The following is a 24723-nucleotide window of genomic DNA, read 5'->3' on the forward strand; positions in this document are numbered from 1 at the left end:
ATGTCTGTGTCCTCTTCCTTCCCCTTACTGGAACACTGACAGAAAGCTTTGATCGGTTTATTGTAATGTTGATTATTTTAAATAATGTATAAAATGTCTGAAAGTATAATCCTTCTCAGTGTGATGTCTGATGTTTGGTGGTGACAGAGTGATAAACTTTGTTTGTGTGTGTGTGTGTGTGTGTGTGTGTGTGTGTGTGTGTAGGTATGGTGTCCGTACAAAGGTTGTGTGCTGTTCTCCACTGAATGAGTGAGTACGATGTGTTTGTTTGGGTCTTTTCTGGGAAAGGCGAGGAGGGACAGTGCCCGTTTCCAAGGCCATGAAAAGGGTGAGAGGGAGAGAGATAGTGATAAAGGAGAGTGTGTGGGGGTCTTTTTTTAACGTGTCTGTTTTTGTTTTGTGCGTTTGTGTAAAAGCGTGCCCCTTGTCTTTATGTACACATGTTTGTGTGTGTATTTGTGTACACGTCCTGACCCTCCTGCCTCTCTCTTGGGTCGAAACACACACACACACACACACACACACACACACACACACACACACAGTCGTGTGTGTGTGTGTGTGTGTGTGTGTGTGGTGGTGGTGGTGGGGGAGATGTTCCCTTTCTGCCAGCTCTCAGTCAGCCTGGCAAAAAGGGTAAACAAACAGAACAGCCCAGTGTTGTTCCCCCCTCCATTGAGCCCCGAGGCTCCTCGGAGCCGCCCCACTTCAAACGGCCGGCAGGCCAAGAAGGGCAGCCGCCGAGAAGCCCCTTAAACCAACACTGTGAGGTTCGGGGTTTGGGCCGGCCTCCGCAAATCAGTCCTCTTTTGTGTGGGTGCCGCCGCGAGCCACTGTTCCTGGTGAAACATGGCAGAGTACGGGCACGATGGGGGAGGAGGGGGGGGGGGGGGGGGACACTCAAGAGGCTGGCACAGGGCCTGGTCAGGACCTATGGAGCATGTGAGAAAACACACACACACACACATACACACACACACACACACTGTCTGGCTCTTCTTCTCTATGTAAATATGAGTGGCTTCTTAAATATGTGCTCCCTCTGATGGTCTCTCTCTGTCACCGGCTGCGGAGCAGTTGCCCTGGTCATGGAATCTCTTCTGACAATGTGTAACTGTTGTCTGGACCTCTGTCGCTTACACACACACACACACACACACACACACACACACACACACACACACACACACACACATTCACTGCGTTGCTTGAGGTTTTTGCAATATTTTTCCAAGTCACTGTTTAAACAAAGTGAAATAAATCCAGATCGAAATTCTAGACACACACTGTCACACATTCACATTTCTTTGGTAAGTCAAATTTTGGTCATTTTATTTTCACCCGACTGCACTGTACGCAGTGTTCCTATTCCTTTGTCTCCCACTGTTGATGACGCCTTAGAGAAAATAATTGGGGGGTTGAAGCTGTGAAGGGGTGTGTGTTCTCCTGTGTGTGTGTGTGTGTGTGTGTGTCTGTGTGCCGGTGATGATGATGGTGTGTCTGTGTGTAGTGATGATGGTGTGTGTGTGTGTGTGTCGTGTGTTGTGATTATGTGAATGGGTAATAGTGTAGTTTGCTCAGTATGGTAATGGCGGCCTTCTACCTAATGTTGGGGACTTATTTTGCATGATCAATTGTGTCTGCATCCTCAGCCCTCCTCACAGCCCCCCTTCCAAAGAAACTAAAAAAAACACACACCCCACACCACACCACACTCAGGTCTGAGCCTAATGCCAAGCCTGCAGCAGCAGACAATAAGGGATCGAAACCACTGCTGTGCCCAGCCAAAGGCCCCCAACAATAAGCTGGCTGTTTGGCACCGAGCCACATACCTCTCCCCTTTGCTCTGTGCCCTCTCTGCACCCGCACCCCCCCGCCCACCGCCACCCCCTTTTCTCTTCCCTTTTTTGGCTTTTGGTCTCATTTATTTTTAATTTTCTAATGGCATTTGTTTTGCTCAATCTCATTTTCCACCTGCTATGGTGTCTCAGACTTTTGGGGACAGGCCTGTCAGCTGTCTGCCTGTGTTTAGCAAGTGACACCTATTATCTATTTTTTTATTTATTTTGATTTTTTTTAAATCTTTTTTTTTTTTTTGGGGGGGGGGGGGGCAGACCAAAGGGGGACCCCCCAATTTGGTTTTGAGGTCAGGGTCCACTGCATACCCTAAAACCTCACAGGCCCCTGAAAATGAGACGGTGATTATTTCGGCTAATCTGGGTAAAGGGCCTGAAGATGGTTGCTGAGACGGGGAGGCAGCGTGGGCTTTCAGGGCACTGCCCAGGCCTGAGCGCTGGGGACGTTCGGGGAGCTAAGGTGCTTTCTTGTGCCCGCTCCATCTCTGTCACCCCTGCTCGGTAACTAACGGCACACGGAACAGGTGCCAAGGCAGCGGCACTAACCACAGTCCTGTCAGAGTAAGGACCAGCCTCCGCCCGCCCGCCCGCCCCCGGCTTCCTCCCAGACAGGGAGACCTATTCTTCCCCTCTCCCATTCTCACTCACACACACTCACTCACAACTCCTCACTACACCAGGAATATCACTGGTGGCTCCGAGTCAGGGAATGTTTTTTTGTTTGTTTGTTTGTTTGTTGGTTTGTTTTGTTTTGCTTTTGTAGGCCTACCTGTGTATATAATTGTTTTGTTGGTTGGATAGTTTTAGGGTGGCTTCATTTCTGGCTCATGCTGTACATCTAAACTAAGACGCTGATCGCCAGTTTCACACTTTGCGCGGCCCCGTGCGCCACTTCACTGTCGCCCAGAAGATAGCCTCGTCTGCATCTCCAGCCGATACAAGAATGCCGGGATTTGATTTGATGGACACATCTCTGTAGATTAGCCGAAAGCGGTTCCCTCTCTCCAACTCTGTGTAATTTTACATGACAGTTCTATTATGTTTCTGACTTAACATAATCTACTCAGTACTCAGGGCGGAATTATTTAAATACATTTACTGGTATTCCCAAAGAGAGTATATCGCAATTAACACGATTAGAACCTTACCAAACCTTGACGGAATTCAATTATGCTGGGAGCACCGTGTTCTTGATTGTTATGTGCGGAAATTGCGCTCATAAATTATCAGGTACAATGCAGCGGAGAAAATGCGTGTATGCAAAACACTGTCACAGGAAAATTAAAACGAAACGTTTTACATATTTTTCATTAATCTCAATGGGACCCGTGTGGCAGAGATGGTTTTATTCGCCTAATATCCCGCCCGGGGATCTCCCAATAATGACTTCATTGTTTTACTAGCTTGCTAATGACAGTATGTGACAAGCTAATTTCAACAAAGGATTATTTCAGTGTAATAAAATGAGTCGTTTGCAGCATAAGCAAAAGGGTAGACTACTTAGGGCAAGGATCTTTGGAAATAATGGGTAATTGATATCCAGATGAAATTATGGTCTGATACCACCAATAATGATAATGACGCAGGAATATCCCATAATGATTTGAAATGCAGCTTCTCCCGCTTCACTTACGTAAGATGTTTGCATTGTAATATTATATTAGAGAGTGTCAAACCGATTCCTGCCATGTCTCTTTGGGCAGGTTACCCACGTACATTTCATCTGATAACAAGGCCGACAGAAATTTGGGGGAAATTGTGAATAGACTTGGGGCAGTTGTCGTGGTCTCAGGGCAAAAGTCTGAGGGTCTCAACGCTGATCAAATGTTTTTATTTATAACACAACAAATTACTTCAAACTATAGACATAATTTCCCCTGTGAACAAAATTGTGTTATTGTTAGACTACTTATCAAATTTGTTATTCGAAATTTTGAATTAATTTCTATGTCTATGAAAATATTTGAAGTTAATATGATGCAAAGTTAATACTTAAATTGATTAGAACCAGCAAATGTAGGCCTGTGTGTTTTGTAAATTACCATAATTTGTACAGTGGTAAAACATCAATGGATCGCTCCTTTTGTGGCGTGTTTTGTTTCACTTCAACAGTCTCTTTATGTTTGTATATACTTTAATCCCACGTATATTGTCACAATATTCAGTTGGGTTTTTCTATTAACAACCTGTCTAATATGCTTTTCGAATTCTGTAAACTAGGGCCTATGTGTCATTAAGTTTCTCGTCAGTAAACTTTTGATTTTAATATTGCCATTGTTAGACTGTCGATATGTCCAGTATATTTCCTCATACATAGGTTTGTGAAGCACCTAAACTGCCATTGCATGTGGTAATGCATGGACTGCTGAACCAATAACATGTGTCCTTAATTCTGGTTTAAATTAGAACAAATAAAAGAAAAACATGAGGGCGCAGAATGGTTCAGTAAGACAAACTCTTCGGCTCTGTTCGGCAATAGTCATTCTTCAACAAAAACACTTGGACAATATCAAAGGATGCTCTTCAGCATTTGAGGGTTTTCTTGTAGAAACAATTTCAAGTTGTCGTGTCCGACTAAGTCAATTTCTCTGAAGTGAAGGGGCCCTTTGCGCCTGATTGTTGTGTGTTTTAGTGAAGGATAATTCCTCTTGAATAGGCTTGGACTTGTGAAGGTTGCGGGATTGGGCCAGTCTTTTTCTGCGCCTTGACTGGTCTGAGCTGACTCTCTCGCTCTAAATGGGGTGAGATCAAAGGCTGGGCCGTTTCCCCACGGACCCTTCCAAGACCCCTCGGTCTTTGTGTGCGGTTGCTAGGATTCGGGTCAACTAAGAAAGGGTGTCGTGAGCATGATAATCAGACCCGTTACAGTGTGACAAAGTCCCCCCAACTTTTCATTTTTATATGGTTTGACCCTGTGTACCTGCCGGTATATTGCTTGTCTGATGCCGGATCCTTTTATGAACGCACAATAATGTTGGCGGTCGAAACTGTTGTTTGTTCAAGGGGACAGAGGCCTTTTGTCATGCCATCTTCAACTAAATCTGCACTGCTGTTTTATTTTTTGGCAAAGTCTATTTTCCCTCTATACAATTCGTTGAAGCCCTGGCGTCGCTATTGAGACGCTTCTAAGCGTTTTTGAATACATAGAAGAAAGTCAAAAGTTATGCACTGCACTTGATTTGAATTTATTGATAGCCTAGGCTTATGTCATATGATTTAGGAAAATGTATTAGTCGCCATACCATTTTATTTTTGTTTGCGCATCTATGTTAATTAAAAAATATTGTAGTCTACCTAGTAGCTTATCTTCATTCAAAATAAATTAGCACTAATACAGTCCTTTTTTACATTTCAAATGAGGCTACTGCTTTGTCATTTGTAAGCCTTCTAAAAAAACGTTGTTTTGCCTTTCAGGGCCATTTTCGTGAAGACTGGTGTGATCAGCGTTTTCTTTTCTTTCTTTTTTTTCAAAATTTTGTCTGAAGACACTTGCTTCTTAATTGGCTTCATCGTTCCGCCATCTATAACTCTGTGTGTGATCTCCATTTGCAAGTTCAGCGGCTCCCGGAAATGGACAAAGACCAGACAAAATAGGTTTATTGTTGTGAGCAGGTGCAATTGCCAGCGCAGTAAGACTTTCTTCTGAGTAGCAGCCCGTCGGTGGAATGGCCCACTTTTAAGACTTAGCCTACTTGAGCACATTTTAAGGTTGTCTTATTATTGGCAAACATTTGCTATTTGTATTGGCATATTTTGACTTTTGATGCATAAATTACTTTGGAAGACAGAGGACTCAATTGTTTATTAATAGACCCACATAATTAGCGGTGTGTTAATTAGGCTGCACAATTGAAAATATGATGCTGTTATTTTTTTTGTTGTATATAAACTAAAATGAGAAAACTATCTCAATGGGAGATTCCTCGCTGTGAGGATTGTCTACCTTGCTCTGCCACTGCGAATTCCCCCACTGGCTTTCTAATGATCAATGCGTGGTGCAGGCGCCTTAAGTTCAAAAGTGTAGCACTGGATGCTGTCAAGATTGTCTGGTTTGGAGCGGTCTGTGAAGTCTACCGTGACCAATGAGGAACGTTCAGGGGGGGGCAACAAAAAAAAACTTAAATGAAGTTTAGGCCACACCATGCTAAAGCACTTAAGTTTCCCCTCTACAATGTCATGGATTATTTCCAAATGGCCAGACATTTCTCCTCTCTCGTTTTATAATAACGTTGGAGTATGACGTTCCTCGTAAACCAGGATGACAGACCACAGCATTTAATAGTCATTTAGACAGCGCGTGTCTGTGAACCACAGATGGGCGCTTTGGGACACACACACCATAATCACCTTCGCGTCCTTTTAGTGCAGTGTCACGACGAATGGCATGAATCATGTTTCTTAAAGCATCAGGTTTGAAAAGCTGCGCACCATTTGTTCAATATTTCCCCTGGTGCATCAGATTATGAGTTATCAGTTATCGGTCCCGCCTTAAGCAAATGACAGGTAGCTGAATGACACGGTGTTCTTGTAGGCAGAGAGAACTCTCATTCTGTCAGTTCGTCATGGTTCTCTCCTGCATGTCTAAATATGTTCCCCACTTTTTTTGCTCTCAGTTTGAGTCGGTTGCCAGAGGATGGACGGGCAGTTTCGTCTGTCATACTTTCCTCCACTTAGCCTGCTTGCTGGCGGGCGCTGTGAGGGCACTGGGGTGGAATTTGTTAGCCAGCCACCGTGCCGCCTGTGTTACATACACCATTTCCCGCCCTCTCTGTTCTGACATTCGCCGGGCAAGTCAGTCTCGACGTTTACACGCGAACGCGCGTCTGTCTGCTGATCATGTCGAAGGCGCGTTCCTCGTCAACAGTCGGCGCTCTCACAGGTAGAGGCTGTCTGCGCATGGGTGCTTGCATGCGTGACCTCGGTAGAACTCCACGGGACCGCAGAGGCCCACATCTCGGGCAAAGCCAGGAAAACAAATAAAACTTTTCCTTAGCTAGGCTATCCTTTACAACGACAATGCTCGCCTACCACTGTCTATTAAAGACTCGAAAAGCTATTCAAATCAAACTGTTGGGCTAGCCTACACATCTTTTTTTCGATTCTTCCAGGGAAAAAGTCCACCATCTCTGAATTTGCACTTTATTTTAACCGGTTGCAGTTGTCTGGCACAGTGGGCTTCACCCACATTTATTTGGCCTATTTAGGCCCGACTACTTTACTTTGTCTTATCGCTCCCTACATGAGATGTAAAGAGACAGGAATTCAGAAAAATACTCCTTTCACTCCTCGGAAAATAAACGCCCGATTGATTTCTTTGTTCCCAGCCCAGGGTTAACATGAATGGGAACAGATGTGAAAAGATTTGGTTCCTCAAGTTCAGAATCAAGTTTTTACTTAGCCTAACTGTTTGACTTCTATGTCTCAGTCACGTCAACAAATAGTTTATTGGCAGCAACTTTCTCCTCTTTAAAGCCAGGAGCAGATAACTCAACATAATAACGAACCATTCAGGAGGGATAAAAATCGGACAACTTAGTAATGGATGAAATCAAATTAACTAATCAAATGAAATGAAATAGGCTACGTGGTTACGGATAGTACTTCTGTGAATGAATGGCGAAGGTGTGAGCGATCAGTTGAGCGAGTAGGCTACTCAATATGTGCCGCGCGTGTCTCTGTTTGCATAGTCATGCTCCGAAGTCTAGTCTGTGACATCATCTTTGGTAATCCAATTAAACATGATAACCCCGACGCGGAGCGCAGAACCTATTATATTGTCGGATTCCTGGAGAAGTTCTTGACAAGCGTATAGGTTATAGCTTTTATTTGATTTTGTGTAGCAGGTTCAAAAGTCACATTTGAGCTATTTTAGAGGTTGCCTCCATAATCACTATGACTAGACTGATTAGTGTTGTTTTCTTTTTTCTTTTTACTTTGTGTGGTGTATTTGTATCAGTCTACAATTTGCTTTAGCCCACGTCGTTATGGGGGCATTGCCTGGTCATTAGACAGTTTTGGGAAATACAAATTCTCACTTAAATTATATACAGTGACAGAAACTGCGTTTTTACCTGTGGGTTTCGTTATTTTCCTTTTCTTCTTTTTTAAAAAAAAAAAAATGTAGGCCTTTGTATCTAATCAATTGGTGTTGTAGCACAGGCTTCAGCATTCCACTTACTCCCTCTAGATTTACACTAACTCATCATGGATTATATTGAAGAGCACGTTGCCCTATTCCCCATGCAATTTATTGACGACAGTTTATTGTATTTTATTTACCAGTATTATTTATGACTTGAATCAAGCTTGTGTCTTTGCTCTTGTTTTGAAAGTTATTTCCCCTTAACTATTTGTTTGAATCCAGTTTCGAACAGCAGTTTATTTGAACAGCATTTCATGCACTAGGCTACTACTGACTATCTAAGATCTGGATTTACAAACTAAACAATTTTACTCCCAAAGCGGGAGGTAACAACTAAGGCAGTCTTTAGCTTCACTCATACACATTCCAATGAACGAAATATTGTTTAATGTAATGTTTAACCCTTGCAGGGTAGCCTACCGCCAGGTGCATTTCTTAGACATTACCCCACACCTGTCAACTTTCGCAACATAACATAAGACAACATAACAACATAAGAATTTATTGGATTTGAATTTAACACTTTAGATAATTAATTACACCAGAAATATTGGAAATTACACAGTTCCCTGTCGCTCTGAGTATATTGTGCTAATTCGTTGATCATTACTATTATGCATTTTACAATTGAAGTCGTCAAAGATAGCATATAATACCGCCTATCTTTCTGAATGTGCTTTTAATCATTTAACAGAAATTGTCAAATCAAAATGTAAACTTCTATATAGCCTTACTTTCTATAAATTACTTAGTGATTAGTAGTGGACTTTGTGAACAATTCGTTTCAGAGTAAATTTATATAACCCCCATGTAGCCTACAGCCTCATTCGTCGCTTTCAAACATGGGCTAGGCTACTTTTTTTTTTTTTTTGTAAAATTCAATAAAGATAGTTTCCCTCGCAGACCTCAGGGATAGCTTCTGCGCCATGAATCATATAGTCTGTGTAGTCAGAAATGGCAGTTTAATTGCTGTTAATCCACTCAGTTCTAGGAGCACGTCGTTCGAGGGTCGCACAAGGGAGAGGTAAAGGGGACCCGGCTAATGAACCGCCACTTGACCCTGAAGTTCTCCGCACAGTATGTAGCAGTGAAGTTTGGAGGAGACTTCATCAGTTCACATTAGTTTCCTTGCGCGGAGCATGTTGCACCAGTGTTGCACGATGTTATGACAGGGCAAGGGTTACAATTTGATGGATGCCACCTTAGTTTAAATTATTTAGTCATTTTTTATTGTCTCTGTAATATTAAGCGACGTAAAAAGTTGCTTTTCACCATGCCAACAATTAGGCTGCCCATATTTTGAAACGAATTTCAAGTAGCTTCAACCTTTCAACGATATTGGGTTTATTGTTTTGATATAAATAGGGGTTATTTCAGTTAGCCTATTAGGTAGCCCCGTTTTTAGGCTAGGTCTATTAACTGAATATGGCCATAATCAGTGAGTAAATTGTTTCTAGCTCAAAGCTTTTCAGCGATTAATACACAATGCAGTTCATATCAATGTCACTTGTTCGACACGACTGCAGCCCATTCAATATCCTTTAGGCTACTTGGTTTCCCTGTACTCTACTGTAACTTGTGGTATAGGCTAGCCTATGGAATCATACAGATTTTTTTTAAAGAACAAATATGTCCACATGGAGGACCCTCATGAATAATGATCACTGGACTCACAAATCCATGTTTCAATTGATTAAGGTAATTTTATGACATCTCTCAGGCAACATCTCCTGACAGCACCAAACAACTGTCAGATCCCTTTCTATTTTAAATTGGACTTCTGTCTGCCAAAGACTGCTGATCAAAGAGTTGTCATTGAGCCGACATAGGCCTACTCATGTACGGAAACATTAAGTTGCTTTCTTTTTGACTGAACAAACAACTATTGGTTACCGATATGCCCATCATTAGCAACTTGCCTTTGCCCACTGTCTAGTCACCCAATTTCCCCTGACACCATCAGAAGCTAGCTTTGGCGTCTCATCTAAAATATGTTTATTTTTTACATTTGGCATATTGTTGTTATTGCCCTGGCTATTCCAACCAACTACATTTCGCTGAGCTGTCAACTGTTGATGTTGAATATGCTTAGCTGGGCGTATATGGGAGTGAGGGCTCAGGTAACTAGCCGCAGTGCTCTCTATACCGCGCAGCTGACTGCACCGGGAGCCGGTGGTATAATGAGAGCTCCGCTGAGGCCCTCCTGGATGGAGAGGTGGTTAACCCCGCCTGGTCCAGCCAGGAACCTGAGCGCAGCACCTTCAATCTCCAGCCCTCCCCGACCGTGAGCGCAGCCATGGCGCACATTTTGACAATGATTATGACGAGCGCGGCGGTGCTGAAAGGGAAGCGATCATTGGGGGGTGACAAGGTATGGGGCGGTGGGGGCTGTGGGGTTGTGCGTGGCGTGCGCTGCATCCAGAAATATAGTGCTGAATCGAAGGAACTTCACCCTATACTCTGGGCCAAAAATTCACCTCAGGAGCATCGCTCAAATCATTGCGCCCAGGTACGCCATTATGAGCTCCTTAAAGCAGAACCAAATATGACAGAAAATCGAAGTCAACAATTTCGATAGCATTATATTTTGGAATGGAATAATATTCATGGCAATGGCCTGGACGAATCCCCATTGACTTAAGACAGGTTATACTCAGACTGCAATGTGACATGTAGACTACTGAAAGGCATGCAGAGTCATCACTGCAGCAATATGTACCTAATGATTTATTATGAAAGACGAATTTATTATTGGATGACTTATGGTCCCTCTTTATAATAATTAGCAATAAACTATTTTCAGATTTAAAGCCTTGGATGCACATTAAAATCAGCTTAACTGCTGATGATATGGGTTGTCAAGCCCTCGAATCGCCTAATTGCCTCACGCAGAAGACCGCCTTAATGGTTCTTGACTGGGTCCTCCATGTCACCAAGATGGATTTGCGGTGTTATTTTAGTAAGATATGCTGTCATTTACCATCGCAAGTGTCAGTGAAGGGCCAAAGGTGGGCCTCCCATTAGGTCTGGGCCTAATTATACAATTTGTCTTGTGGTCGGGACAGTTCACTGTAAAGTCTCCTATGGGACCGCTCCTTCACTGCCCCGAGTCCATCATTGGCTTCGTCGAAGCCTGTGGCCCATGATGGCGCTGGGCTCAAGGGGTGAGTTCATTCATTTTCTCAGCCACAGAAACCTGGCCGTGGCCTCGGTCCACGGAGCGGCCATCCCGGCGTCCAAGGTGTGGAGGGTATACAGACACAAGTTGGCATGTGCAGTCGGTCTGTCTCGTACCCGCTGGCCTGGTTTCTTTTGGTGAGGAGCGGGAGCTAGATCCAACTCTCTGTGGTGTGTGTGTGTGTGTGTGTGTGTGTGATATCTGATTCCAATGATATTGTTGGAGATGGTTAAATGTATGGGTTTTGGTGTTGAACAGCAGTAAAGTCCACAGTCAGGATATCCTCTTATGTCTGTACCAAAGTCAGTCTGTACCAAAGTTAGACCTACATAAACAGGATATCTGACTGAATGTGTGACATTTCAAGTTGTTTGATATCACCAGAAACGATTTTACTCCCAGCTACAGAGTAAAACGGCCACACAACCCAACTGAGCGGGGGGAAAAAGCTCCTATCCACACAGGCACAGATTCCATCAACAGCCTTTGCCACCGCCAAATGAAAAACCTTGCAGAATTCCTCATCCGAATAAGATCCTGCCAGGCAGAGTACCAGGCTTGTAAAGTTTAAGACCGTTCTGTCACCTCAATAAAGCCAGCAGGCAGATTGGCTGGCCAGTGACGCACTGTATGTGACCCTCAGGGGAATCGACTGTGGTCTTATCTACCACGGATTAGATGGCCATTGAAAAGAAGGGGACAGTTTGGGGTATTTAGGGAAGGTGCTCCGCTCTGCAAACTGGCCTGCAGGACTGACCTACAGATCTGCTCCTCAAAGTCAGTGTCACTCAGGCCATCTGACTTGATGCTTTGTGTCTGTGGACTTATAGACATCTCTCTCTCTCTCTCTGTCTGTCTGTCTCTCTCTCTCTCTCTGCCTTAGACACAGATTCTGCTGATTCCCACTTGTCTATCTATCTCTCTCTTTTTTTTGTCAGAGATGATCTGCTCTTCTCCTCTCCAGCTGTGCAGGAATGATTTCCTCCTACCGCATGTTGACCTTTCCTGCAACAAGAGGCGCCGCATTCACCGGCAGACCTGTGATGTTGCAGGCACAATGGCAGCGCTCCGATACGCCGAGGAGATCCGAATCTGATGCCTCAACAGATGAGGGATGCCAGGGAAGGGGGAAAAAAAGGTGGAAAAAAACACACACAGCTTGTTTTGGATCGTGGGTCTGCGGTCCGTTTCGTTGCGGGGGCCTGACATATTTCCCAGTTTGACGCTAACCTACTAACTTAAGCCAGAGCAAATTATCCTGACTCCAGCGGTGTGCCAATATGAAACGCTATAGATTAGATGATTCAGCAAATTGAAGGAAAAAGGAGTTTTCCCCTTCATATTTTGGTGACCGAGATTAGCACCTGAGATATTGCCACCAGCTACTGAAAGAAACATGTAGGCCGCAATCCTACTGACAGACTTGTTCTCCTATTGATACCGCCGGCAATATCCAGGTTTGGACCAATTCCAAGACTTGTGCACATATCTTATGCACATATATCAGAGAATACATACATAGTGCCGTACAATCATGAATAGATATATCCGTCTTCTCATATCTACATGCCTCCGTCCATGAATGAATACAAATGGCCCACAAATATGTACATACATTTCCGCGCAGTGGAAATACACTGATACTGGTGAAAATGGCTGGAGGAAGGCTTCCTCCTGCACATGAGGGCCTAGTGGACGAGCTGGGCACCTCTTACTGGATGTCCTGGGCCTGTATTTAGAAGCTTTTAAGCAGGCCCTGTCCAACACAAGGCAAACAGTGAGCAACTTGCACTCTTCTGTGGCTTCTGCCGTCTGGTATGCTGGCCGGGTGGGCCAGGTACGAGGCCCTGGCTCAAGTGCTTGTCCGTGGACGACCTTGCTCTTATCACCTAGCGCTTTGGAAAGCCTCCCAGTCCTGCGGATGCACTTTTTGGACCCGAACCAAGTTTCTATGCCCACAGATGTTGTTGAATGGCCAGATATTATGTCAGTTTCTCCAGGAGACAGGCCAAATGATTCATCCCGGCTGCAGGTGGAGTGTCCTCGCATCGCTGTCATGATAAAAAATCTCAGGCAGCCACGGTGTACCATTACCAACATGAAGAATAGAAGTCTTCATGATTGTCTCGCCCATTTACAGTAATAGCATGTGTACGGCTGACTTATACGTTTTATTGAATTAATTTAGTGAGAAAGAGACTTTAACAAAATAAATGTATTTTAAGAACAATCAGCTGGCTTGTGTTTGTTTTATATACCTTCTATTTATTTACTTTCTTTAGTCTCTATGATATAATATGTTATCCAGATTCGGAATCTAAATTGTGTCTCTCAGATGCATTAGGCCTACTTTAAATGCCACATTAAAATACTCATTTGACAAAATTTGAAATACAGTCATTTATGCTACCAAGGCTTGCTTGGGGGCAAAAAGTATAGCATCACCTCTCCTTTGATAGCCTACTTAAATTATGTTATCCCATGTTTTTGACAATCACTCTATGAGAGCAGAAACTATTTGATCCATGCACTTGTTTTGAAGGCTGTCCTGTCCTAAAATCTTTCACTTTTTTCTGCTCTGGTGCATGACTGCATACCTCACTAATGAGAAGTCTCGTGTGCAGGAGCCGAGGGAAATCTTTCGCCTTAACGAACTTTTCCCTTCTCTTTTAGCATGTGAAAAGCCTGTGAATTAGTCAACTGAACTGTAGATTAAGACGTTCAGACTCTACTTTTTTTTGCTGCAGCGGACAAATACGGATTCAAAGACAAACAGAAGTCCTAATAACACAGCAGTCCCTGCAGCGTTTCACTCTTTACTGCGTTACAAAAAATCGAGCTTTTCAGAGCTAATTACAAATAAATTATGACGTGCTCACTAAGTAATTGATTTAATGAAGTTCCTATGAAACTATTAAAATCGGGTATAGGTCAGGCGAGGGCCCCCCCGGCGAGCTCATTGTCGGATGTTTAACTCCTCCAATCTTTTCGGAAAGACATCGGGGCTAATAGGTGAACGCGCAGCTGCTCGAATGAGACTTGTGGGGTACGCGTCGTCTCGAGAGTTTCAAGAGTTGGCAACAACTACTCACCCAGCCATAATTTAACGGGACATCAAACTTCTTCGCCCAAATGGTGTATAAAATAGCTGCACCGAATATATATTTCACAGTTCTCATGTCCTACAGCCAAACGAAGTTCAGTATTTACAAACCCAGAAATTGTTTTCAGGAATTGACATTTGTTGTCGGTTTTCAATGAGTCAGTAAGAGAGAATTATAGTGCGCATCGGCTACTTACAGAATGTTGAGTAGAAATGTATCTTTTCGCTTGAAAGATTAGTGTTCTCCATGCAAGGCAGCTTGAAACTGGAGGTTAACGGAGGAAGTGGTGCACAGCTGCGGGATTGTGTTTTCTCACTTATTCTGGAAACTTAAGATAGTAGCTAGGTAGGGTGCTTGAAAGATTTTGGCAGAATGCCTGGATAATGAATATGTGCCCATGTTGTTGGTCTTCCCTGCCTGACATGCTGTGGTAGGGCAGAGCAGTTAATGTTCTAATTTTAAAAAGTTGGTTAGATTTTTTTTTAGAAGTTTGTTAAACTAAAAGCAATATTTATGCAATAAAGATACTGTATACTGTGCGTTGGGTTGTATGGTTTTAGTCTTAATCATAATTATTTTCCATCATTGGTAGATCGGTAACAACTTAAATAACACTTGTCTTATTTATTCAGACAGCATGGCTATATTTTACAAATGTTGCATGAAACAAGTATTTAAGTAAGTGTCCTAAAGTGATGTTACAAAATCCTGTATTTGTCATATACAGTATGGTGGATTAGAAATATATTCAAAAAATATAATCTAGTCATAGCCAAATAATATGAACAAATGAATAAACTTCCGTTATTCCACTTAAAGTGCCACTGAATTAACCGGATATCTAATAAATTATACAAAATCAAATCACAAATGGTAGCCTAGACATAAAACAAAACATGATCTGCGATTCATAACTTCTAATTGTGTCTGCTGAATAGTCAAGCAACCTGACACAGAGCCTTTAGACTAGATTTAATTATTGTCAATTTATGACTTCACTGCATCTGAGGATGCAGAGATCCTCAGATCCTCTGCGCTTTCGGACATTGAGTGTAGTGTGCACCCTTCTCAGTTCTCGAAAACGTCTTGCGTCGGACACCTTAGGCTAGGCTACTGTCTCCATAAGGCTTGTCAAATAAACTTTTATTGATATTAATTTTGTACGTAGGGTATTGAGCAAATGGAATTTCAATTTGATTAAATGTATCATAACATTTGGTGCAGGTGTTTCAGTTGTCTCAGATGTTTCGAAAATAATAGAATTTGGCTTTAACATGCATGGACAAGGAAACTGCAGTCTAATTAGTTGCAGTATTTTGCAGTAACAGGTGAAAGTGCCTGTCACTTTATTCTGTCATGCAAGTGGTTGCAACTGTTTATTTAAGAAGGGTGAAAAAAATTTACAATGAAACAAAGTGATGGGATGACCAGTCACTTTCACTTGTCACTGATGTCTCCAAATAGACATTCCTCTCTGCTATGCCTATTCTGCCCAATAAAGGCGGAAAGAGGGAAAGTCGCAGTGTTTCTCTGTGACTTCTGCTTTGTCCTCTGTGAAGTGGCGTCTGCATGTCTGCCTTCCAAAGTTACTGATTTGCAGGCTGCATGTTAACCCTTTCATGCGCAACGTCCACATGTGTGGACAGTAACTTTAACTCTGTTTTCTACTTATTTATCATGTTGATATACACCAATCCACTTCAGGGCAGTTTTAGTAGGTCCTTGGCAATATATTAACAATATGTATCATCTTATATTTGGAATATTGACTGCTTGATGACATCATCAATTCAACATGAGTGACAGTAATGGCCATATGCTGAATGCTCCAGGCATATCTGTAAAAAGCTAGTACTCAAGAAGGCAAAATCATGTAAAAAAAAATATTATGCTGTACAGGCGAGTGTGTTGAACAACTCTATGTTTTCAGAAATTAAATCGGATGTAAAATGGAGTTTGTAGACCCTAAAAAGCAACTGTCCACGTATGTGGACGTTGCGCAACAGAGGAGTTAAATGGCCAAAAATTAGATTTTGTAACTAGGACTTTTCTTTTTTTTTTTTTTCAAATATGATTTTAATTGCTTTAAATTACAAAGAAACAAACATTTGGTAAACATATCTATAAATAATGACCTAATTACATGTGGTAATGCCAAGGTGGTATGGTAATATGGGGGTAATAGAGGGTTGGGTGGGTAGTAGAGGGGTGGGTATGAGAGTACTGGAGGTGTGGGTGGATTAGTAGTAGAGGGGTGGGTAGTATGGATGTAGTAGAGGGGTGGTTGGGTAGTGGTGGTAGTAGAGGTGGGTAATATGGGGGTAGTAGAGGGGTGGGTGAGGGTCGGTGAGCAATAATGGGGGTAGTAGAGGGGTTGGGCGGGTAGTATGGAGGTAGTAGAGAGGTGTGTGGGTAGTATGGGGGTAGTAGAGGGCTGGGTGGGTAGTATGGAGGAAGTAGAGGGCCATAGTTTCCACATTTTCTGTCATTACATTTTATCCTTTTTTACCCCTTTGTTGCGCACTGTCCACATACGTGGACAATAACATAACTTCTATATAAAAGCATATTTTAAAAAAATTCCAACTGATTTTCAATATTGGGCTCATATAGAGTACTAAAATCAATACTAAAAAAATCTAGACACTTTTTTTCATAATGCGTGCATGAAAGGGTTAAGGTAGTCCGTGTAAGTGATTTCCACGGGCTTCTCGCCAAAGGAGAACAAATCGCGGACAAAGGAGCGGCTTTTCAATTCAGCAGCGTCGTTAGGACAACCGAGAAGCATTCGTCAGATAATAAGTTCTACTTCAAAGCGTTTCCCATTCAACGGTGACTGCTTCACTCTTTTATGAAGTTCCCCTTTTCACGCCGAAGGGACTATCTCTTTGGTGATTTTTCATCGTGTTTATTTTCCTCTATTCATTGGGTACTTGTTCTAAATAAATAAAGAAGTTATTTTACTCCTTCAGTAAATAATGGCTTTGTGCAGAAGATGTGTAGCAGCAACAGTGCTTGTTTCTAATTAAACGTGGAGTTGGAATGGTTTGGAAGAAAATATGATGAATTCAGCTGACCTGAATGCTGACTACTTTAATGAGACTCTAAGCCAGAGGTCAAGGCAACCGTAACTTACAGTAATTCAGTATTTCTCATGGATCAAGTCTTATTGCATGTGTCCGTTTTCTGTGCCACACTGCCATAGTAGCCTAATCTAAATGTTTCATGGAAAGTTCACCATAAAACCAAAAGTCTTGTTTCTCAGGGCTCTTGCTTCTAACTGCTGGTTTTATTAGGAAGGCTTGTTTACTCATCGCACGTAATGCCATGTGAACAGCGCTTTGCTGAGGGATGCGCATCGTTTGCCTGTCGGTTTACCACTTTGTGGTCTCCAACACCAGAACTAAACCACCCTGCCTTATCATGACGTAGGCAGAGAAACATAAGATGGGATGGTGTGTGCGTGTGGTATTGCTTTGATATAGACATAGACCTAATATATGCGTAATGGTCAAGACACCATCGCCAGTCTCGGAAAAATCTTCATCCATGATTTAACACGTTTATGCTTGGCTCATGCAATTCCTGTATTTCTCACCCAGAGAACGTACAGTTTGTTTAGAGAAATACTCTCACCACTTTGATTCTACACCATTTAGTTAGTGGGTTGTCTTCTATCTAGACGTATTCAAATTTGAGCGTCTCGGTAGCCAATTGCCATAGAAATTTTAATGCACCATGGAGATTGTCAAAGCGCCTACCCTTCCGCTCCACTTTGAAGTGGTGCAGGGTTAGCGCCGGGCAATTTTGAATCTATAGATTGGACAGGGAGACTTTCAAAGTGACATTGTGCGTTTTTGTGCATTTTAATGGAGGAAATAAGCGAAGGATTTGTTTTATACACTCTACACAAGAGTTCTCTCATTGTCAAGCATCTTTTTATGTTTTATATTTGCCATGCATGATTCATGACGTGCATGCTTTTTGATGATCATTACAGGGCCATGGCTTTTTCCCCATTTTAGGAATCCATTATGTTTAGAGTGAACACGATGACCAGGTATTTTATTTCCTGCTATATCCGCAATTTTCAGTAACTCATAGTTCAGATATCCATATTGCCACTATTAACCTTTTCAGTTCAGGTTTTCCTGCATCACAATATGCACAATATGTTTATGGCACAACGCAACGTGCATTTTTATGATCATACCTCTTTTGCAGTACAGTGTGTGCGGTAAGCTACATTAGAGCTCTATGGGATATCAACGGTGTGTTTGAGAGGCAGAATATAGAAAAGTGTTTCTTAAATCTGAATATGCAAATAACACAATTTACAACTTCTCATTATTCAAGTTTATAACATTTTTTATATTTAAAATTTAACATCAAGGACTTCCACTGTCTGAGATGTTTCATCATTTTTATCCACAACGAAAAAACAGCACCATGCACCTCAAAAAAATAAAATAAAAATAAAAAACAGAGATACTACACTGGGCATGCGAAGGACTGATTTTCACATTATACAGCCTATTCAAGTAAAACATTTTTTACAGAACACGATAAAAAAGCATCACTACCGTTCACCAAAATCAATATTATTCTTTGGTGTATCTGTAATTTCAAAACATTTAAGACCAACAAATAAATTACAATGTACAAAAAACAACATCATTGAAAAACCTACAACATTCACAAGCATCATCAACAGCATTATGTACAAACCAGTCAGGGATAGGCCAATCAATTTTACATAGGTTATTTAGGGTCTCCAAGGACATAGTCGTACTCGTTTGCGAGAGATACAATGATGTGATCTGCATAAAATAAACATTTTAAATAGTTCTTAAATATCACAAAATCGTCCCATACACATAAATGTATAAATTGGAACTAAGTTACAAACCCTTTAAAATCTTTCTTCCCTCCTATAGGTGATTGGTGGCGTATAAGCCACTGTTTGTTTTACTAAGTTGTTCTCACTGTAAACTGACAGAGCTATCATGACGGAATGCATAACTATTATTAGAGAACAGGTATCCCTTAAATGTGAACATATAAAAATATAAATGCACGAGGGTTCAAGGGATTATCAAGTTATGATTAAATCATATCAAGTAAAGACATAGCCTCAAATAAGACAGAGATAAATAAGACACACTGTAGTTTGACTAAAGGACCTGGTAAGTGTTCCGTGGTAGCCGGACACATCTAGAGCTATGCCTTCATCGTCTCATCCAAAATATTTATGGACGAACGTTTATGTTGATAAACCATTTGCTGTTGGTGAAGGGAACAGCAGTGTTTCACATAATTACATATGTTTTGTTTATACTGACAAGCTTAATTGATTTTCACCAATAAAGCTTTGACGTTGACACAAAATGGCTGACAATTTTATGACACAATGTAGACTACATGACGATTAGTTGTAAGCCACATCAGACGTGAAGTGTGGGGGGAGGCATCTCCGATATGTTTGTACAGCACTGCTGAGTATGCGAGTGGGTTTGATATTGAGGGCGAATGCTCTTCACCAACACACATCCGCGGCGCTGTTTCACATGTTCTCGCCAAAGCTGAGAAGCAAACAGTTCCGATGGGCAACGACATTTTAGCAGTGAGAGAGAGGGGGGAGGGAAGAAAACAGAATTCATTGCAAATATAATCCATTCTCTTCAACAAACACTAGAGCATTGTTCTTGGGTCTGTGTGTCTGTAAGAGTCCTCGTCTTCCGAGTCTGACGTTGGCACATCGCTTGAAGGTGTGTGGAGATTGTTGGGTCCACCACTCCCTTGGCACACGTACCATTCATTGAGGTTGGTAACCTGAGGCGAAAGGTTGGCCGAACGACTCCTATGGGTATCGGAGAGAGGGTCTCCGAGACTCGTGGACGAGGAGTGGTATGTCGAACCGGTGTTGGCAGAAGGGGGCGGGGGAGACTTGCAGTGGACTTTCATGTGCTTCCTTAAGGAGCTGGGGTGCGTGTACGACTTGTCACAGCCCCTTACTTTGCAGTAGTAAGGCTTGTCACTCGTATGGACGTGAGAGTGCTTCTTCCTGTCACTGCTGTTGGCAAATTTCCTGTCACAACCGTCAAACTCACATTTGAAAGGTTTCTCTCCTGGAAGAGATGGAAACACAGAGGGATTAGGTTTCAGCATATAGAGGAAACCCTGTTATAATATTAAGGTTATGAGGTAGGTGAGGCTAGCAACACCATAAACAACAAACAATATGTGGCCCCTGAGAGCCTAATTGTAAAAAAAAAAAACATGTTCCTAATCATATCATGAACCAAATAAATATCCTACCCAAATATTCTACCCATTCCCACCTGACAGATAGGTAGGTAGTTGGACAGATATATAGATAGATAGACTCATGCTGTTGATGATTTAATAAAGTAGGCTATCACGTCAAGAATAATTGATTCCATATTTGTCTGTAAGTCCCCTCCCCTCCCAACAGCCGCGGGCCTTTATACATTTATATTCGCAACCATTACGCATTCACTCACTCATGGCGGCACTCTCTTGACTTGCATGTTAACTCCATATGGGCCTTGGACGGACATAGACGGCTACATTCAGCCACCATGGCCCTTGGATATCCTTTTCCATTACATTCAAGAGATAAAGTAAACCTTTTACCATACGTCTTATTGGCCTATGACTCGGTGACGACACCAGAGGCCTCCACTGTATGTGCTTCAGTTGGGCACGCAAGGGTTAAAGTAGCCTAACTGTATGGTGACCCAAAATGTTCTCTATTTGGGCGATGGAGTGACGTGGTCTCCCACAAAACAGTGTTCTGCGGAATCCTAAGAAATTTTCCTTCCTGTCGGGGTTCAGGAAATATGTGCATATTTAATTGCCTTAAATCGCAATTTTGGCGACCGTGGAGTTGCACAAACCCATACACTTATTCATCGTATTAGCCTCTGAGAAATGGGCGTTGGTACACAATATGTATTACAAGCTATGATTCGGCGCAGCACGTGTTGCGACATTTTGTGAAATATATATATCTGGAGCGCTGGGCAGAAGTCACACTGAAGCAATTATATGTGCACACGTGTGAAGCGCCATCACCGACATTCAAGTTGGAGCAGGAATTTCAAAGATTAACCCTGTGCGGTTGTTTTGCTCCTCAGACTCTCGGTAATCCTGTTCCCATCAAGGTTCTTTGCAATGGCGCTTACACTGAACCTCGTTCTCGCGGTCGTAGCCTATCCCTACCCACGTTACAGGCACAAACGATGACAAGCTCTGATTGCCGTGCTGCTTTTCGCGTAAGTTCAAAATTGGGAGGCATTTGCTTTTTACTAAACAGGCCAATCTGGGAAGCGTCATTCTAGTGTGTTTAAAGACAAGTTTATTCACACATTATTGCCTAGTCCGTAAAAACACGATAGAGCACGCAATTATTTTGTTCTTGTTAGTGTAGCGTACATAATTTTGGGACCCCCCTGCTATGATCAGCCAATGCCATTTACAGGCTGCAAAGGCCGATATGCTGCCATCATGCACTAGCCGAACGCCTGTTTATGCTGCATACATAAACATGTGACATGCAATTAGTCACTTTACTATGAACACATTACTTAATTATTATTACATGACCAAATTACCAACCACATAGCCTACCATGTGCATACACCAGCTACTATGTCTCTTTTTTTTTCGGGTTCTAGGTCAGTGAGGCAAATGTTGGTCATGCGCTTAGGGTAAAGATTAAACATAAAACGGCCACGCAATTGTACAACCTACACCGTACTGGGTTGCACGAAACTCTCCGCTCAGTCATACGTTTTTTTGCCAGCTAAAAGTCAGAGCAAAATGCTACTGGCGTTAGAGCGCAAGTGAACAGTGCCTTAGAATCACGGCATAACCACACGCATACTTTTAACCGGACTAAATCACTAATTTCATTTCACTTGTTTCATACGCGCTTTAGCATCTAGGCTACCTTGACAGGCGTCCCATTTCCAGGCGATAAAACATCCGTAAACTACGCAGTCTAGTTATGTGGACAAAAAGTTTTACTGCATTACCACAAAACATGTCATCATTTAGTTTGAGCGAACTTTCACTGACCTGTATGTGTCCTCTTGTGAATTTTTAGGTTTTCCGATCGCGCAAACACTTTTCCACAGCCAGGGAACGGGCAGGGAAAGGGTTTTTCTCCCGTGTGAACTCGAATGTGATTTATCAGCTTATACTTTGCCTTAAAAGCCTTGCCCTCGCGTGGACATTCCTCCCAGAAGCAGACGTGATTGCTCTGCTCCGGTCCCCCGACGTGCTCCACGGTGACATGGTTCACCAGCTCGTGCATGGTGCTGAAAGTTTTGGAGCAGGGCTTCTTTGAAGTTTGCTCCTGATCAATCCATTTACAGATTAACTCTTGCTTGATAGGCTGCCTCATGTACCTCAAAAACGCCCCCGTGGCTCCATGAGGAGCAGAAGCGATGTTCACATTTATGTTCATGGAGTTGTAGCTGTGGAGTGAAGATGGTCCATAGTGCTCGGGCCTGTGGCCGAAGTGTTCTGGCCTGCCATAGATGTCCCCCGGTAGACCCAAGCGCATCTGCCCGTTGAGAGCATGGTGGTGGGCACCTGGGGCAGCTTGGTCGTGAAGTCCAGTAAAAAGTGGATGGGCACCACCTTCCGTGTGCCCATAAGCACCTGTTGGGGAAATGAACATGCCATGGTGATGAGGGGAGGAGGCGGAACTATGCTGGTCGCCAAGTGCATGCATAGCAGAGGCTGAGAGCTCTCTCCTGAGGATGTAGTCCCTGCTGGTCGTGTAGCCTGAGTGGGGGTGAGCCACGGGGAAACCAACTGTGGTCTGAGAAGAAGTGAAAGATGCCGCGGTCTGGGCTTCGGGATGGCTTTGAATGTGCTGAGATGGGCTAAGTTTGAGAGCATTTGTCTGTGCCATGTGCTCGGGTCCAAATGGAGTGAGAGCCACTCCGGGGTCGTTGCCCATCTCCCCAGGGTGGAGGTGGGCATGGTGGGAGTGAGGGTGATGCCCCCCTATCCCCGGGAAGCCTGTCATATTCTGATGAGGAAGGGGTTGAGTCGCTGCCAAATCCGCTAATCTTATCGCCGAATTCCTCTTGCTCAAAGGGGGCTCCATTACTACACTGTCATGTCCATCCACACTCTCGGCTATTGTTTTTCACACTACACGTAGTCTAAAACATTAAAATATATGTATATGGCGGTCTATATAACTTCTTTTGTCCTGCTTCTAACTCTGCTTGCTCCTTTTCCCACTCTGTCCTCAAGCGATTGGCAGAACGTACAACAGTTGGAGGACACAGTGGGGAATACAGTTTAGAAATGGCACTGCGGGTATTGGACGGATTTCGGTGACTGGCAGTTAAGAGAACGAAGCGATTGGCTGTCTTTCAGCGCAGAGGCTCAGCGGGGTTCCGCCCCCTCACTCTCTTTATCGCTGTTGACTCCAAAAAGTTGTTCTCCCAAAGTTAGAGGAAAAGATCTGTATGCGGCTTTATTTACCAAGACACACACATATGACAGACAAATGGGCCACACACATTCAACATTGATAATTTTCATTTATTATCCATGAATTATGGTAACATAAATAAAATGATGTTTTTAAAATGCATAATACAAAACATTGAATATGCACCACCTTTAAGGTAAATGCTAGATAAACTCAAAACATAACCAGAGAGAATTAAATACGTTTTCAAAAGACCAAATTCAAGCCCTTTCCTTCTCAAAATAACTATAGGAAGTGTGCGTCATGTTAATATAGACTTTAAGCTACGCAAACGCCAAAATATTCTTTTGTTGTTCAAGAGATCAAAGAGAAGTACAAGGGCTCTGGGCATCCTTAAAAAACATGTGCCACAAGTTTATTTTCATTACTGCAATAATACAATATGTTGACACAAAGTGTCCGAGACCGTGAAATTCAAGCATCTCGATTTTAGGCCTATTTTAGTCTGATAATCCTTTTTAACAAAACGGCTGTACAAGAGAAGTCACATTCCTTCATGGACAGTATACTGTCGGTAGGCTGATACGCACAGACCTCAGGATAAACTACAGCATCTATATATGTTCTACTTCAGTCAGTGTTTTCTTTTATATACAAATTGTTAAACATAAAAACATTGGAAAAACATGTATATTTAGTTTTTCATTCTCATACCAACTTCCTGACGTGATTTCTATTATTTATCTGAAATATGTATGCTATCCATCATCACCTGAAAACAGTTCACATTGTACCGAAATTGGAATATTGCTAAATGACTGTACGCCCCCAAATGCAAAGAGGCACTTTTGAATCACACACACCGACGTTCCTAACGCTGAACAGCGTAAGCTATCTATGTAAGCAAATTAATTCACTAACATGGATAAAACACCCTTTGAGACAAACATACAGGTGGATTG

The 24723-nt window shown here is 42.6% G+C and overlaps 2 protein-coding genes across 3 annotated transcripts in view; one reads left to right on the forward strand and one right to left on the reverse strand.

The window, feature by feature from the left end:
- Positions 1-103, forward strand: part of clybl (citrate lyase beta like) — a 74707-nt gene extending 74604 nt beyond the window's left edge. For both annotated transcript variants that reach the window (XM_062534223.1, XM_062534224.1), the window contains one exon: positions 1-103. This exon is cut by the window's left edge and continues 209 nt beyond it. The gene's annotated coding sequence lies outside the window, so the exon portion shown is untranslated.
- Positions 104-18621: 18518 nt separating this feature from the next.
- zic5 (zic family member 5 (odd-paired homolog, Drosophila)) lies at positions 18622-23554 on the reverse strand. The gene is made up of 2 exons (XM_062534225.1): positions 22384-23554; positions 18622-20408 (listed from the first exon to the last, which is right to left on the reverse strand). The coding sequence occupies exons 1-2, from the start codon at positions 23423-23425 to the stop codon at positions 19972-19974; spliced, it is 1479 nt and encodes a 492-aa protein (XP_062390209.1). The 5' UTR covers positions 23426-23554; the 3' UTR covers positions 18622-19971.
- Between the last annotated feature and the right edge of the window lie 1169 nt (positions 23555-24723).

This window comes from Sardina pilchardus, chromosome 4 (genome assembly GCF_963854185.1).
Source record: "Sardina pilchardus chromosome 4, fSarPil1.1, whole genome shotgun sequence".
Taxonomy (NCBI): domain Eukaryota; kingdom Metazoa; phylum Chordata; class Actinopteri; order Clupeiformes; family Clupeidae; genus Sardina; species Sardina pilchardus.

What these genes read in the sequence shown, in the direction of transcription:
- zic5 (XM_062534225.1), bottom strand. Translation starts at nt 23,425, where the DNA reads ATGGAGCCCCCTTTGAGCAAGAGGAATTCGGCGATAAGATTAGCGGAT. An exon ending in TCACAAGAGGACACATACAG is followed by an intron (nt 20,409 to 22,383) that starts GTCAGTGAAAGT and finishes CATCTCTTCCAG; the next exon opens with GAGAGAAACCTTTCAAATGT.